Source organism: Danio rerio, chromosome 6 (genome assembly GCF_052040795.2).
Source record: "Danio rerio strain M-AB ecotype USA chromosome 6, GRCz13ab, whole genome shotgun sequence".
NCBI lineage: Eukaryota > Metazoa > Chordata > Actinopteri > Cypriniformes > Danionidae > Danio > Danio rerio.
Window position 1 is genome coordinate 11,194,889 of NC_141026.1, and position 15,783 is coordinate 11,210,671.

At 39.0% G+C, this 15,783-nt stretch overlaps 1 protein-coding gene and 1 long non-coding RNA gene across 10 annotated transcripts in view; both read right to left on the reverse strand.

The window, feature by feature from the left end:
• Nucleotides 1–15,783, reverse strand: part of LOC147843375 (uncharacterized) — a 704,457-nt gene that overhangs the window by 477,882 nt on the left and 210,792 nt on the right. The gene's annotated exons all lie outside the window — the stretch shown is intronic.
• The window catches only part of scn1lab (sodium channel, voltage-gated, type I like, alpha b), a 76,992-nt gene that overhangs the window by 46,503 nt on the left and 14,706 nt on the right, over nt 1–15,783 (reverse strand). For 5 of the 9 annotated variants that reach the window (XR_015492804.1, XR_015492805.1, XR_015492803.1 and 2 more), the window contains exons 2-7: nt 14,469–14,791; nt 10,509–10,627; nt 9,838–9,927; nt 8,636–8,764; nt 8,069–8,160; nt 424–660 (exon numbers count right to left, since the gene is read on the reverse strand). Coding sequence is in view for 6 of the 9 variants with exons in the window: in XM_087255686.1 (XP_087111812.1) it covers nt 424–660; nt 8,069–8,160; nt 8,636–8,764; nt 9,838–9,927; nt 10,509–10,627; nt 14,469–14,738 (937 nt within the window). In the remaining 3 variants the exon portion in view is untranslated. Of the gene's footprint in view, nt 1–423; nt 661–8,068; nt 8,161–8,353; nt 8,446–8,635; nt 8,765–9,837; nt 9,928–10,508; nt 10,628–14,468; nt 14,792–15,783 lie in introns of those variants that run through there. The other 4 variants (XM_087255687.1, NM_001044895.2, XM_087255689.1 and 1 more) reach the window with 1 other exon arrangement.

Sequence of the window (15,783 nt, forward strand, 5' to 3'; positions counted from 1 at the left end):
AATCCTCAAGTTTGAAAGAAGATTTAAATCAAAGCTAGCCTTTAAACCACACTCACACATCCACACACACAGCCATAAGATTGCTTTAAGCTCTAGAAGCTTTTTTCTGGGTCACTGGAGCTTTCCATACACTCCTGTCGCAGTGTCTCAGTAACACACACACACACAGACGCAAGCATAGATGTAGTTTATGAGGGCTCTTCATAGGCATATTGTATTTCATATCGTAAAAACCTAAACTTACAGAAAACCTGAACCCTATATGTCAAAAGACCTCGTAAAGCATGATTTTTAAGCATCTTCATTTACGATGACACACGGCATGTCCTTTTAAACCACCAACTAAGTCATACCCATGTCATTATACGATGTTTGGTCCTCATAAACCACAAAAACAAGTACACACGCATGTTCTTCACTTACTAGAATCACTAATGTACTCTGTCCAGTTGAAGGTGGAGTTGTGCAGCTCTGTGCTGTAGTCGGTTAGGTTGTCAGTGACATTGACCTCCGGCATCTTCACACACTTCTGCCGCAGGTTCCCCATAAAGAGCTGCAGTCCGATCAGAGCAAACACACTTAGACAGAACACGGTCAGGATCATCACGTCTGACAGCTTCTTCACTGACTGGATCAAAGCGCCGACGATGGTCTTCAGTCCTGAGGAACAAGCAACGGCGGTCACAAAACTCCCGATGCGCACAACAACTCAAACACACTGTGAGAATATGTGTTTTAGCTACTTTTACAGCAGATCTTATAGTAACACTGTACTAAGGTCTAATTAGTTAACAATACTTTTATTAATTATTGTTACTGTTAATTTACCAATGTGTAAATTATTGATCATAAACATTATTAACAAAGAACATAATGTATAAGATTCCATGAGCCCAAATACTGTTCATTCATGTATATTCATAACATCTAATGAATGAACTAATGTTAACAAATCACACCTTATTGTAAAAGTGTTACTGTTTATGTATGTTTTTTCATTCTTTTGTAATACCAGGAATGGTTTACTCAGAAACTCATTATTTATTCAACTTCATGCAATTCCAAACCTGTATGCTGCTATTTGTACTGTTAAAGGATCTTTTCACAGCTCTTTTCATTACAGTGAAAGCCATCACAGCTGTCAAGCTCCAAAAAAAGAGAAAGAAAAACACAACAAACGCACCATTAAAAGTGTCCTACACTACCTGACCAAAGGTTTGTCGCCCATCAAAGTTTTAGGAACAGCAAATAATATCTTGTCTTCTAGTTGATCATTTGGTATTTAAAGTGGCTTATATGAAAGGCAAAGCCCTTTAGATTACACTTATTTCACCAAAATAAAATATGATCATGCCTTGATTTTTAATTATTTAATTAAGACAGTTTAATTTTGCTTATCACAGTGCAGTGGAAAAAAGAATTAATATTGTGTATGACTCCCATTAGCTTGGACGACTGCATCCAAACATCTCTGCAATGACTCAAAAAAATAAATAATGGCACAGAAAGCATTCTTGCAGGACTCATAGAGTTTATAAAGATTCTTTGATTCATCTTCAATGCCTCTTCTTTCATCTTACCCCAGACATGCTCAATAACGTTCATGTCTGGTGACTGAGGTGGCCAATGCTTGAGCAGCTTGACCTTATCTGCTTTCAGGAACTTAGATGTGAAGGCTGAAGTATGAGAAGGAGCGCTATCCTGCTGAAGAATTTGTCCTCTCCTGTGGTTTGTAATGTAATGTGCAGCACAAATGTCTTGATACTTCAGGCTGTTGATGTTGCCATCCACTCCGTAGATTTCTTGCCAACCCCAATACTGAATGTAACCCCAAACCATGATTTTTCCCTTCATCAAACTTGACTGATTTCTTTGAGAATCTTGGGTCCAAGCGGGTTCCAATAGGTCTTCTGCAGTGTTTTTAATGATCGGCATGCAGTTCAACAGATGATTCATCGGAAAAATCTACTTTCTGCCACTTTTCCAAATGATCAGATTAAGTTATTATTTGTTGCTCTTTAAACTGGGATCGATGACAAGACTTTTGTCAGATAGTGTATATAATTGGTTTACTGCAATTATAGTCTTGTGGAGCCATCTTACTAGCTCTGTATGACAAAAGAAAAAAAAAAGTTGTTGTGTCCCTTTAAATTAAGACTTAATTTCTACACTGTTCTTCACACAAAGCTGTCTTAAAAAAAACAGCATACAGTTTTTACTTGGAATAATGAAGATAAATAAGGGACAATTCATTTCTGGCTGAAGTATTCCTTCAACAACACTATTTTTGTGCCATTACAGTTATTTTAAAGGGATAGTTCCCTACAAAATGAGAAAATCCATCATTTACTCATATTGGGATATCCCTTTTGTTTTTCGTTTTTCGCACCACAAAAGGAGAAATATTTAAAATGCATATGGTAGAGCATTGAAAAGGGTCCCATGTGACTTGTATGGCAAATATTATACATGTACTGAGGATTATACATCACGGTTAGATGAAAAAAAATGTTTTGTTAGATAATTAATTTAAAACTTAAATTAATTATCTAACAAAACATTTTGTTGAATCTTTTTGTGTATGTCGTTGTGCGTTATTGCATGTTTATGAAACTATATTAGCACTGGGTCCCACTTAATATTATGTGGTCTTAAATATATGTACTTGCATCAAAAAAATAATACAATGTGGTTCATAATAATAATTGTAATAATAATAATAAACAACAACAACAACAACAATAATAATAATAATAATAATAATAATAATAATAATAATAATAATAATAATAATAATAATCCCTTACATATATATAGAGCTTTCTGGACATTAAAAGCGCTTTACAATTTTTTATTTATTTATTTTTTGGGGCGGGGGGGTCTCCTCATCCACCACCAGTGTGCAGCATCCACCTGGATGACGTGGAAGCAGCCATATAGCACTAGACTGCACACCACACACCAGCTGATTGGTGGAGAGGAACAGAGTGTTGAAGCCAATTATGATATGGGGATGGTTAGGAGGCTGTGATGTACATAAACCCCTTCTCTTTTTCCAAGTACATCCTGGGATTTTAACATTCACAGAGAGTTTTTAACATCTTGTGCAAAAGACAATGCTAACTCAGCAATATAGCATCCCCATCAATATACTGGGGCATTGGGACCCGCACAGACAACAGGTTGAGCACCCGCTGCTGGGCTAACTAACACCACTTCCGACAGCAACCTAGCTTTCCCTTGTGGTCTCCAATCCAGGTACTGACCAGGCGAAGCCCTGCTTAGCTTCAGTGGGTGACCATGTGAGAGTTGCAGAGAGCTAGCCGTTGGTTTATAATGTATTGCAGAACACTTTTGGTGCTCTTTAGATAGGAAATGAGCAGGGTTAGACACAGGTTTGGTGATATAGGTAGGTTTAGGGTTGAGTTATGGTGTAAGAGATGGTCTACTTGGAATTACAGAAATTTATTACAAATGTATTCACATGCAGGTATTTAATCAATCATTAGTACAATATTAATCATGTATTTACACATTGTAACAAAAGATACATTTTAGTGTAAGTACACATTAGCTAAGACCACCTAATTTAAAGTGCAACCTAGCACTGCAGCTTATTTTAAGAGTGCCATTTTGATTAAGCCAGATTACTAAACCATGAAACACAGCTCCTAGAACCCATTTTGTAGGATTGTTCCTGTAGTTTCTTCACTACACTGTCGCTGAATATATCCAGATCTCCAGAGCCTCGTTTCAGAAAGGAGGTTAAGTAAAAACTCTGAGTATGTTAACCCTGAAATAAGAGAAACTCTGGGTTTTCCATTTAAAAATGGCAGGTTTGTCAAACTCGAGAAAGCAGGGTGAGTCAAGCATGTTTGACTCAGTTTTAGATGGTAACTTACTGTAGTCTGTGAACCTAACCTGGTCAGGAGCAGGTTTTATTCTCTAAACTCTGAGTTTCTGTCAATCATCCATTTTTAAAGATGAAGCTGTATTTCTCGTCTTAACCTTGTGTTTCCACCCACCTATTTTAATGCGCATTTTGGATATGTGCATAAAAAACACTTGATAAACACGCCAAAATGCGCATAACTTTTGAAAATATGCATAAAAATGTACGCGAGTAGAATTAACCCCATTTTTCAATTAGAAAAGATGCTCATAAACTACGATGAAAACACTTACTGAACAAACTCCAGTGTGCGCATTAAAAATGTATTTAAAAAAAAAAGCGATCATGTGATGATAAATATGTGTTAATGGAAAAAACCAGCAGCCTAAGCACAATATAAAACATCTAAAATGTTGTATTGGTCATTCTAAAATGCCTTAATCATTTCAGTATTAGGGTTATTATGTTATTAATTCATCTGTTCTCTGTGTCTGACGCCTTCAAACGCCACTGCGCATTCATTGCTTGTCAGCATCATCTTCTGAGGTGAAAGTCATTTATTAAATAAAGAAAAGATTGATGCAGCTTTTCCTACGGCAGTAAATTCTGTTTTACTGTTGATTTTTGCCGCCATTTAATCAAGAAGTGACGCTTTTGTTCTATTCGACTCGTTGGATGGAAACGCTGCTTTATTCGCATATCTTTAAAATGCGATATTTTTGTTTTGCGCATACATTTATTTCACGTATTTGGATGGAAACATATTGCCTACATTCAGTCACACAAAGAACAAAATTACAAGAATGGCTTGTCCTTTTTTAAATAAATAATTAGCTTACATTTTTTGTACTGCTTACATTCTCAATGTCATATCAACCTCTACCACTTGATCAATAATAAAGGCAGACTGCAGACATATATTAAAAACTCAGTTTTAGAATTTTTTTTCTTGAACTAATCAAAGTGTGGTGACACAGTGGCGCAGTAGGTAGTGCTGTTGCCTCACAGCAAGAAGGTCGCAAATTCGAGCCTCGGCTGGGTTAGTTGGCATTTCTGTGTGGAGTTTGCATGTTTTCCCTGCGTTCTCGTGGGTTTCCTCTGAGTGCTCCGGTTTCATTATACATTTGTGTTTTGTCAAATTTGTTAAAACTATGCCTATTTTATGTAATTTAATGCAATTACATCTGAAATAACTTCAAAATTACGGCAAAGTGAAAAGTCAATAAAAGTCACGTATTACATTACTTTTTTAATTACACTTAATTATTTAAATACTTTAAATGTAAACTTACGCATTAACTTGAGTAGCTATGCTTTCCCACGCTTACTGTCTCTGTTTCACAGATGCAGTGGTGTTGCTTTTTTAAATATATCTGCTATAACTTAGCTTGCGCACATCAAGTTCAGCTGGAGAAAGAAATGCTGATCTCTTTTTTTTTAGACGCTGCCATGGTGACTTGTAATATCTGCGCTCCATTGATAATGCCTTTTTATAGTTGCGGTATGCACGCTTGAAACTGCGGTCACACTGGGCTTTTCCTCCTATAGACTTCCATTCATACGCACGCTAACAGACCGGAAACGCAGGGTCATGCGTCAAGTTTTACAGGTTGCTGCGGTGCAAAGTAGAGGTCTGCATTCCAGTGGCTGTCCCGCAGGCGCCGCAGGACCCGACCAGATTTCTGCGGCGTGGGAATAAATTTCCGAATAAATCGCGGGAGCGGTCGGTAACGGGTTTAATTTGGGACGTGAGCGGGCTGTCTAGCAATATCGCGGATATTGCTATGTGAATGAGAGAGAGAGAGAGAGAGAAAGAGAGAGAGAGAGAGAGAGAGAGAGAGCGAGCTTTGCCTGTGTGTGTGCTTGGTGCTTGTGTGTGTGTATGTTAGTGCGCGCGCGCGCGCGAATGAGAGAGAGAGAGCTTTCCCAGATAGCAAAATACATTCGGGCCAGTTCCGGCTAGATTCTCGCCTGCCAGAGACTTACCACTCAGCCCGGCTCTGGCTGCCGGACTCCGGATGCTTGTGGACTCACTGCCCGATTCCGGTCCGAATCAATCGGGCCAGCTGCGGCGGCCGTAACCGAGCCGACACTGCCGCATCCGCGCCGGAATCGGCCCGAGAGTAATGTGCGCTGCGGCCCGGATCTGGCGCGACTCAGTATTTATATAAAACCTTTTGGTATTACATTGGTACTTGATACATGGTATTACAAGCCTTTGAGTTGATATAACAGCAAACGCCTGTGTGTCTGCTTGGTGCTTGTGTGTGTGTGTTAGTGCGCGCGAGCGCGTATGAGAGAGAGAGAGAGATTTGTCTGTGTGTGTGTGCTTGGTGCTGTGTGTGTGTGTGTTTATACAGACAGCTTGGTTGTCTGGACTGTATAGCTGGGGGATTTTCGGTTTTGTTCTCCCCCGCTCTTTAGCGGGATCGGGCACGGCGGGCAAAAAACGGGGCGGGTCGGGCAGCGGGACAATAAATTCTTAATATAAGCGGGAGCAGTCGGGTTCGGGTTAAAACCTGGCGGGTGCGGTCGGGAGCGGGATTCAAAATTTAGTCCCGCGCAGAACTCTAGTGCAAAGTTCAAGCTTGGTGAACTCTGACCTGCGAAATCGCATCACTAGACTGCATGAGACCAATCGAGGATCAAAACATGACCTCTCTGGGCAGAAATGTAAAACATGGAGCAATCGCTCGCTTTTGAAATGTCTAATCATCTTGTTTAATCCCGCCCCTTTTCGCAGCGCCGACAGAATTTCGCACACACAAACTCTAGTGTGACCGCAGATTAACTCAAGTTGGTCTACTCAAAGCTGATTGACCTTACTCTATTCTGAAAGAGTTTTTAATCTCTCGGTAAATCAACTCAGAATTAAACCTCCTTACTGAAACAAACCCCAGATATGTTTACCTCATAGATGAAAGTACATGTATTGTATTTTGCATCACATTTAATTTTATATTAATTTCTCACCACTTGTGTGCTTTTTCAAGGCAAGTATGCGTGACCTCAGAACAAATGATATATATGACGGATGTCACACAAGGTCAATCTTTGATACGTTTGTATTTTGTAAACAAAAGCTTAATGTCTGTCAATATTCACTCCCATTATATGGACAAGAGCAAACAAGACATTGTTTATCTTTGGTAATGCTTTATTTTGATGGTCCATTTGAGTATTAGCAGACTGTCTGCTTGATATCTGTTCATACTACTCCTTCAACAGACATTTAACTGACTATAAAAAACTTTGCAAGTACATGTCAACGTACACTAGCCCCATTCTAACATTCTACTGATAATGTAATGGGAATTAGTTGGCATGTAGATGCAATGTAACTTAAATTCAACAAACGGACCATCAAAATAAAGTGTGACCTTATCTTCTCCTCTCATGGTACAAAAAAGAAAGAGGGGTATCCAGCATAAAAACAACAGCGAGGTGAGTAAACAATCCATGAATTTTCATTATTTTGTGTTTGTGTGTGAACTATGCCTGGAATAACGAGTCAAACGTTCTGCTGAAGATATTTTAAATTAGTAAAAAAATTAAAGAAGCAATCAGAAGCTGTTGGTGGTTAAAACATGGCTTTAAAAATTAGTGTGCGTGTTAGTTGAGTAAATGTTTGTGATATTGCGTATTAACAACATAGAAGCATGCATGCAGTGTAGGGCAGTGAGTGCAAGTGCTGCATGTATGTGCGTGCGTTTGTGTGCGTGTGTGCTTCATGTACACACACACACACACACACACAGTACAAAACACAACAGACACAGCCGACGGTGCGCATGCACATATAACAGCAGACAAAGGAGAAGAGAAGAGTAGAGGGTCTCAAGTTCTCTATCTCAGGCTATATAGGCTTCAGCAATGTCTCATGCAAAAAAAAAACAACACAACTCAAAAGAATAACGCCCAGTTGTCTATTTCCCAAGGCATGATGGGAGACCTTTCCCAAGCCGTGATGGTCTTTGGGAAATAACAGAGCAGAGCCCGGCAGAAGGGATATAAGGAGAACTACAGAATGTGTTTTTAAAAGCCTGGAATCCCGTTTTGTTTACACCCGAACGGATTCCTGCTTTCTCTGACCGCTGGCAGCGACAGAATGAGAGAGAGGATGGAGTGAGCGAGAGCTCGGATGGAGAGAGAGGCAGCCTGTGAGCTCGCCCTCACCTGGAATCACTGATATAGTTTTGAGTGCTCGTAAAACCCTGAAGGTTCTCAGTGCTGAGACATTGCCCAGATCCACAAATTCTGTTACATATCTGTAGGGAGGGGGGAGGGGGGAGGGGTCACACACACACACACACAAACACACGCACGCATGTTAAGACAGGACAGGGCAGCAGAGGGAAACGTCACACAGAGACACACACCTGACTGACACTTGTGTTTATGCGCACACGCATGCGCACGTCTACACACACACACACACACACACACACATACATCCCTTACCTGGGATGACTGAGATAGTTTTCAAAGCTCTGAGCACTCTGAAAGTGCGGAGAGCTGACACATTGCCTAGGTTTACAAACTCAGTTACATACCTGTAGAATCAAATAGAGAGTTACCACAAACACACTCGCTCCAACTCACACAAGCGCAACCCACATGGATTCACCAGCTTTTCCTTCATCAATGTGTCCAAAACTATCCGAGAACACTCTGGGTTCATTTCTCGATTGCTTATTACATTTAAAAAAAAGAAAAATAATAGTATGCATTACGGATACTCACGCCATCAGAATGACACTGAAATCCAGCCAGTTCCAGGGGTCTCTCAGGAAAGTGAACTTCCCCACGCAGAAGCCCCGAGCCAGGATCTTAATCAGGGACTCGAAGGTGTAGATCCCTGTGAACGTGTATCTGAACGCACACAAGCCAAACGTCAAAAAAACGGCTTAAAACATTAAGAACAATAAAATTAGAGGGAAAATGACACATACAATAAGTTGTAAGGCGTTCATTTATTTGCTGTATTGATGAACCATTTATTACTTATTGGTTTAAAGGTGCCCTATAAAGAAGATCTGGGTATACCGAAAGTCCTTTTAAAGGTTCACGAAAGCCTTGAGTACTTTTTTGAGATTTTAACAGATTTGTGTGTGTTGAGCATCAGTTAAGACACCGTTAGCACCTGTCAGCTGTAATTGTGGGGAAAACTGGAGAATTTTGAGTTTTGTCATATTGTTCATATTTAAACTCTATGTTTGGTAGTTTTTTTTTATTTTCAAGATCTTCTGCTGCTTACAATATGGCAACAAATGTCACTTAAATGGTATTCAAAGTCTCTATAAAACTGAACTCTGAATAAAGTGTATAATCAGCATCTGAGGTAACCATTGTCATAGTTGTTCAGCCAAGAAGCTGCGGCTAAAATACACTGTAAAACCCAAAAAGTTAAGGTAACTTGAACCATTTGAGGAAACCGATTGCAACAAACCATTTGAGTTCAAAAACTAATCTATATGAGTCTTGTGAACTTAATCCATTTGAGTACACAAAGCAATTTTAGCACAGTAAAACCCAATAAATGAAGAGAACTCAAGCCAACTGAGTACTGTAAAACCCAATAAGTTAAGTCAACTCAAACCGTTTGAGAAAACCAATTACTACAAACCATTTGAGTTAAAAATCTAATCTATATGAGTACTCTGAACTTACTCCAATTAAGTTAAAGCAATGAGGTGTTTAATTAACTCATTACGTTCAACACTGAGTTTAAAACTCTTTTCAAATGAGTAGAATTAACTTTCAGTCAATTTTGAGTAAACTACACTTATTTTATGTGATAAAGTTGACTGTTAAACATGTAAATGATCATCAGCATCACATCACATGCAGTTAGGACACACTGTAATGCAATCACACGTGAACTCTCATACTCTCTTTAACATAGAGGAGTCTTCCAAGAATTCCTAAGGTAAAAAATGACTTACTCCACGTTCTTGGCCCATTCTGGGGGATTGCTGAGCGTCATGAAGGCGCAGTTGGTCAAGATTGTGCACATGATCACAAAACTGAACAGAGTGAGCATCAGTCAAGGAATATATACAAAGAAAACACACAAGTAAATGGCCACTGTAAAAAATGCTGGGTTCTGCACAACTCCTTCATGTTGTCCCAACACAAATCGATTAAGTTAACTTCATTGTTCTTACAAATGTAAGTGGATTAAACATAAAACAATTAAGTTGTCCCCCAAAAAACTTGATAATTGCGTTGATTTAGCTAATTTTAAATCAGTAGTTTGAACAAGCAGTAAAACATTGCTTTGTGAGTGTATATACACACACAACATCGCATGATAGGACCTTAACATTTTCAATACTGTTAAATTGCCAGATTTTAGATATTTAAATCATCGTTTTGCTGTATTTGTCATGAAAGCAAGTGCAATCAAAACAAAAACATTTAAAAAAATCTTTTGAATGATGTATATACACATATAAACAAACTGTGTTTACTCCCTTTCCATCTGGAAGATGTTGGTTGTGATTGTTGTTGGTCAAAATGAGATGAATGTGGATCAGGATTTATCTCACAGGTAAAAGCTCTGGCAGTACAGGAAAACGTGCGTACATACATCCATTCAGCTCATAAAGGATATGAATGCACCAGGACCCTGATGGAGATTCTCCTTAATGGATTGAAGGGACTCAAAATATACAAGGCCGGCGTAGCGTTAAAGCGGAATATAGCCTTCCCACGATTCAAAACTATAAAGGTCTGCGGTAGAGAAAAGCAAATTGTGGTTACAGCGCACACAATCTGTTTCACAAGGTGTTACATAACTGCAGAGAATGACACACGTCCTGACATCAGACTGGATAGTTCAACTAAACATGCATATTTACGCTCAAAATGAGTTGCTTTTTGGATGTTGAGCACAAAAGAAGATATTTGAAAGAATTTTTCAAACTACAAGCCACTGACATTGTTAAGAAAATACTATGGAAGTCAGTAGCTATGTTTTAATCTGCCCATTTTTCTGCACATTTTTAAATATCACATAAACAATAGCGCTAAATGGGAACGCTAAGATGTACGTAAACATTTTAAACTGTGAATGAAAAACTTAAGGATGACACAGTGGCACAGTGGTTAAAACTTTTGTCTCACAGCAGGAAGGTTGCTGGTTTGAATCCCGGCTGGGTCAGCTGGCATTTCTGTGTGGACTTCGTGTTCGTGTTCGTGTTCGTGTGGGTTTCCTCCGGGTGCTCCAGTTTCCCCCACACTCCAAAGACACACGCTATAGGTGAATTGAATTAATTAAATTGACCGTAATGTACAGTATGTTAGTAAATGTGTGTATGGGTGTTTTCCAGTACTGGGTTGCAGCTGGAAGAAGACTTGCTGTGTAAAACATATGCTGCAATAGCTGGCAGTTCATTCCACTGTGGCAACCCCTGATGAATAAAGGGATTAAGCTAAAGGAAAATGAATAAATGACAAATGGAGTAGGATAAACTCTTCATCTGATAAGAAAACATTTGCATAACCTACGATGGAAGCACAGTTACTAAATAAATGAAAAAAAAAAGATTATTAAACTACAAACTACAAAAGCCAGTTCACATTCATAGTGATGCATTTTTGTCTTCTGAGTAATTTATTATATAAGAAAAATTGTCCAGATCTGGATAAATAGCTTTTTACTATGTGAAGCCTTTTGATATTTCACTTTAGGCATAGGGCATATTTTAATGATCTAGGTGCAAAGTCTGAAGCACATGGCGCAAAAGCATTAAGAGCTTGTATAAATACACTGCACCCTGACACATGGTCTAACAGGGTTGTGCTTATTTTATTAATGAGTTATGGGTGTGTTTTGAGCATAACATGCTTTAATCCAATCAGAGTCTCATCTCTTATTCCCTTTAAGAGTCAATTGCGTCGCGCCATGGCGCATTTGCTTTTTACACGGCAGACTGTAAGTGAAAAAACGTAACGCTTCACTATCGAGAAAACAGTTAAACAGACAATCTGCAGCACGAGGATAAAGAACGCGCCTCCTCCTTTCCACCTCTTTACTTTTTCTTTACTTTGCTTTTATTCTTTATTCCGGTGTTGAACGCACAGATATCCATTAGCCTACATATTTAATTTTGTTTGTTAAGCAATGAATATTTTGATTCGTCCATTTCTTTAATGTTTAATTAGATGTGTTTGAGTAAAGTATAAAGTATAAATGATGTAGAAATTGAAACACAGGCATGTAGATGTTCTGAATAGTTTGTCAGTGTGAATCAGTGTCACTTTCAATTGTTTTTTGTTTGTTAGACCCATGTGACATGTACTGCCTAATCTTGGGCAGAGAGTTTTAATCTCAATGTGTCTTTCCTGGTAAAATAAAGGTTATAATAATAATTATAATAATAATAAAGGTTTTTGGCAATATTTTGTTATTTTATTTTCTTTATTTAGGGTTTAGTAAACAGGATGTGTTATTGTGTTGTTTTTCTGTATTTTCTTTATGAATATGTAAGTTGTGGTTAATTAATTAATTCATTCATTCATTCATTTTCCTTCGGCTCAGTCCCTTTTTTATCAGGGGTCGCCACAGCGGAATGAAATGGCAACTATTCGGTCATATGTTTTACGTAGCGGATGTGCTTCCAGCTGCAACCCAGTCATGGGAAATACCCATACACTCTCATAAACACATATACATTACAACCAATTAAGTACATCCAATTCACCTATAGTGCATGTGTTCCGACTGTGAAGGAAACCGGAGCACCAGGAGGAAACCCACACCAACATAGGGAGAACTCCACACAGATATGCCATCTGACCCAGCCGGGACTCGAACCAGTGACATTCTTGCTGTGAGGTGACAGTGCTAACCACTGATTCACGGCACCACCCTGTGTTCAATTCATTCATTCTTTTTAATTTCGGCTTAGTCCCTTTATTAATCATAAAGGGATTCATTCGCCACAGCTGAATGAACCGTCAACTTATCTAGCATATGTTTTATGCAGCAGATGCAACCCATCTCTGGGAAACATCCATACATTCTCATTCACACTCATACACTACAAACAATAGCTAATCCAATTCACCTACAGTATACCGCATGTCTTTCACGCAAAGACGGGGAGAACATACAAACTCCACACAGAAATGCCAACTGACCCAGCCGAGGCTTGAACTAGCGACCTTCTTGCTGTGAGGCAACAGCACTACCTACTGCGCCACTGCTTCGCCCCCGTGTTCAATTCAATAACGTTTATTTTTCTTTCGTCATGAGATCACGTGTGAGACCATGTGATGATTCAGAGGACTATAGAAAGTAGCACGCTGTGATAAATATTGCCTGATGAAGAGCCAGTTTACTCGAAACGTCACACACTTTGTGATAGCCTTTTTCACGTTAATAAATTTATATTTTTGAAGCTTTGGTGTTGCCGCCTTTTTGTATAATTTTTGTACTTTTTGTTGATCGACTGAGCACCCATTTAAGGTTACTTTCACACCTGTAGTTCGCTTAATTTGGTCCAGACCAAAGGCAATAAATGATACATTGTAGCATTTTCTGCCGTCTCTTGGGTCGTTTTCACACCACACTGATTGCTTTAGTCCGAACCAGTTGAAAAGCACCAAAATGCAGTGATCTGAGAAAATCCACATCACTGATTGGCCAGATGTTGTTGAATGTATTTCCTAAACTGCTTTTTGATTGGTCAGAATTCACATGCGGGAAAATGCCAATGGAACTCTCGTAAGTAAACAAACTTGCAGAGACAAAATGTCACTTTTGACTATAAAGGGGTGACTGCGCTGACTAATTGTATCTCTGGTCATATTATCTACTGTCTAGTTTGTGTACATCACTTTAGACAAACTATACATTTTAAGAATGAAGTGCGGCTGCAGCTGGAAAGTGTTTTAATGCATTGCAAACGATGAAGGTGCATCGCACGTTATTTTAGGAGGAGGCATGAATTATTTTTGCTAAACTGCGACATGGTCATCTTCAGGAAATATTACCAACAATCCATCAGCTTATGTTTTTTCCTCTTTCTCTCTCTGTTTAAAACTGTTGGAAAAGTGCTGTCAACAAATATTTTTCCTCCATATCCCATAATGCATAGCACATTAGACTACATCAACTGGATTAGTCCAAAAAGGCGCAGTACTTTTTGCGGTTGGGTCTGTTTTAGTTCGGATTATGTTCTCACCACAAACGAACCGCTCCAGGGTTCAGGTTCCAAGGAGGTCTCGGTATGCTTTTTTGGTCCGCACTCGAGTACAATTGCTACATTCACACCTGCCCAAACGAACCACACTAAAACAAGGAAAAACGAACTCTAGTGCACTTCAACCGAACTAAATAAGGCAGATGTGAAAGTCCCCTTGGATTGACATATTGAGATATAAACATAGCTTATGGCTACTAGTCTCCAAAATTGTTCAAAATATCTTCTTTCCTGTTCAACATATGACAGAATTAACATTTTCAGAAGTACATTCCCTTCAGGTAGTCCTACAGCCTAAATTCTAAATGTAAACAAAAACAACACCCAGGGACATTTTCCCCTTCTAAAAATGATCGGTCACATACTTTTTGGTTGCTGTAGTAGGTGTCCAGGTCCTCCAGCGGGACGGACAGCATGTGTGGCGGAACATCTCCGTAGATGAACGGCAGGGGTTTTCCCGCCTCCAAATCTCTGTTGGGTTTGGGCCCATTTTCGTCGTCGTCATCAGGCCGTCTCTCGCCTTTGGGCCTCTGGGCCACCTCCTCTGCGATGCGTTGCTCGATAGCGGCGAGAGACTCGGGCAGGAAGGGCCGGAAGCTGTCAGGTCCGGGTGGAACGAGCAGCTGAGCAGCCATATTGACATCCTGCTCTGGTAGCTGCACCAGCTAATCTCCGGTCACTCTGGGAGCTGATGGAAAAAAAAAAATCCCACGTTCAATACACAGCGTCTGCATGAGTAGACCAATCATTATAGCGAAAGCTTTTTATTTGTATGAATTGGGTAAGGCTGTAGCAGTTTAGAATGTCAAATATCCAGTATTCAAACATTTACATCGCAATCAGCATACAACTGGAGACACTGGGGAAGATTTCAAACTCTGTTGCATTACAGTAGTTACTCCTCACTTCTTTCTCCATACACTCTCAAAATAAGACATCATGTACACTTTCAGAAATAAAACCCAACCGGTCACCGGGGTGGTACCTTTAAACATTTGTGCTGTGTGCTGGTTTACTGTATATATGGCTATATAATTTGTATTTTTTTTAAATATACACAGATTTAAAGAGAACCACAGATCAACAGGGAGATTGCAAGATGCCTGCTTCTGCTTTAAACTGGACTGACTGAATATCTACTTTTAAATATCTACTATTCAAAAATATACAGACAAATGTAAAACACAGTAAAACACCCTAAATCTGTTGAAACGTGGTGATCTGAGTTATTAATGAAAACACTATGCACTCATTCTTTTATCTTAAAGACAAATTTATGTTGTCGTCAAGCGATTTCTTTCGATACTTACAATTAAGAAGCTATATTACAAATCATAAAGAAAAGGAAATATTCAAAAAGTCCCAACTAATGTGGAACAGTATTTTATTGATATAAAAAAAAAAAGGATTACATAAACGACACATATCACAGATATATAATAGCCTAATTCTGGATTCAACAGATAACACCCTTCAAATTAAAGAAAAATGGGAATCTGAACTTAATGAAAAAATTGAGGATGATATTTGGGAAAACATATGTTCAGAAGCTCATAAGGGGATCAACAGCCATAACTGGAAAGAGTTTGACTGGAAAACAAAAATTAATTTATTTAGAACACCATTGACGGTCTCAAAATATACTAACCGTCCACAGTCAGAGGAATGCTGGAGGGGTTG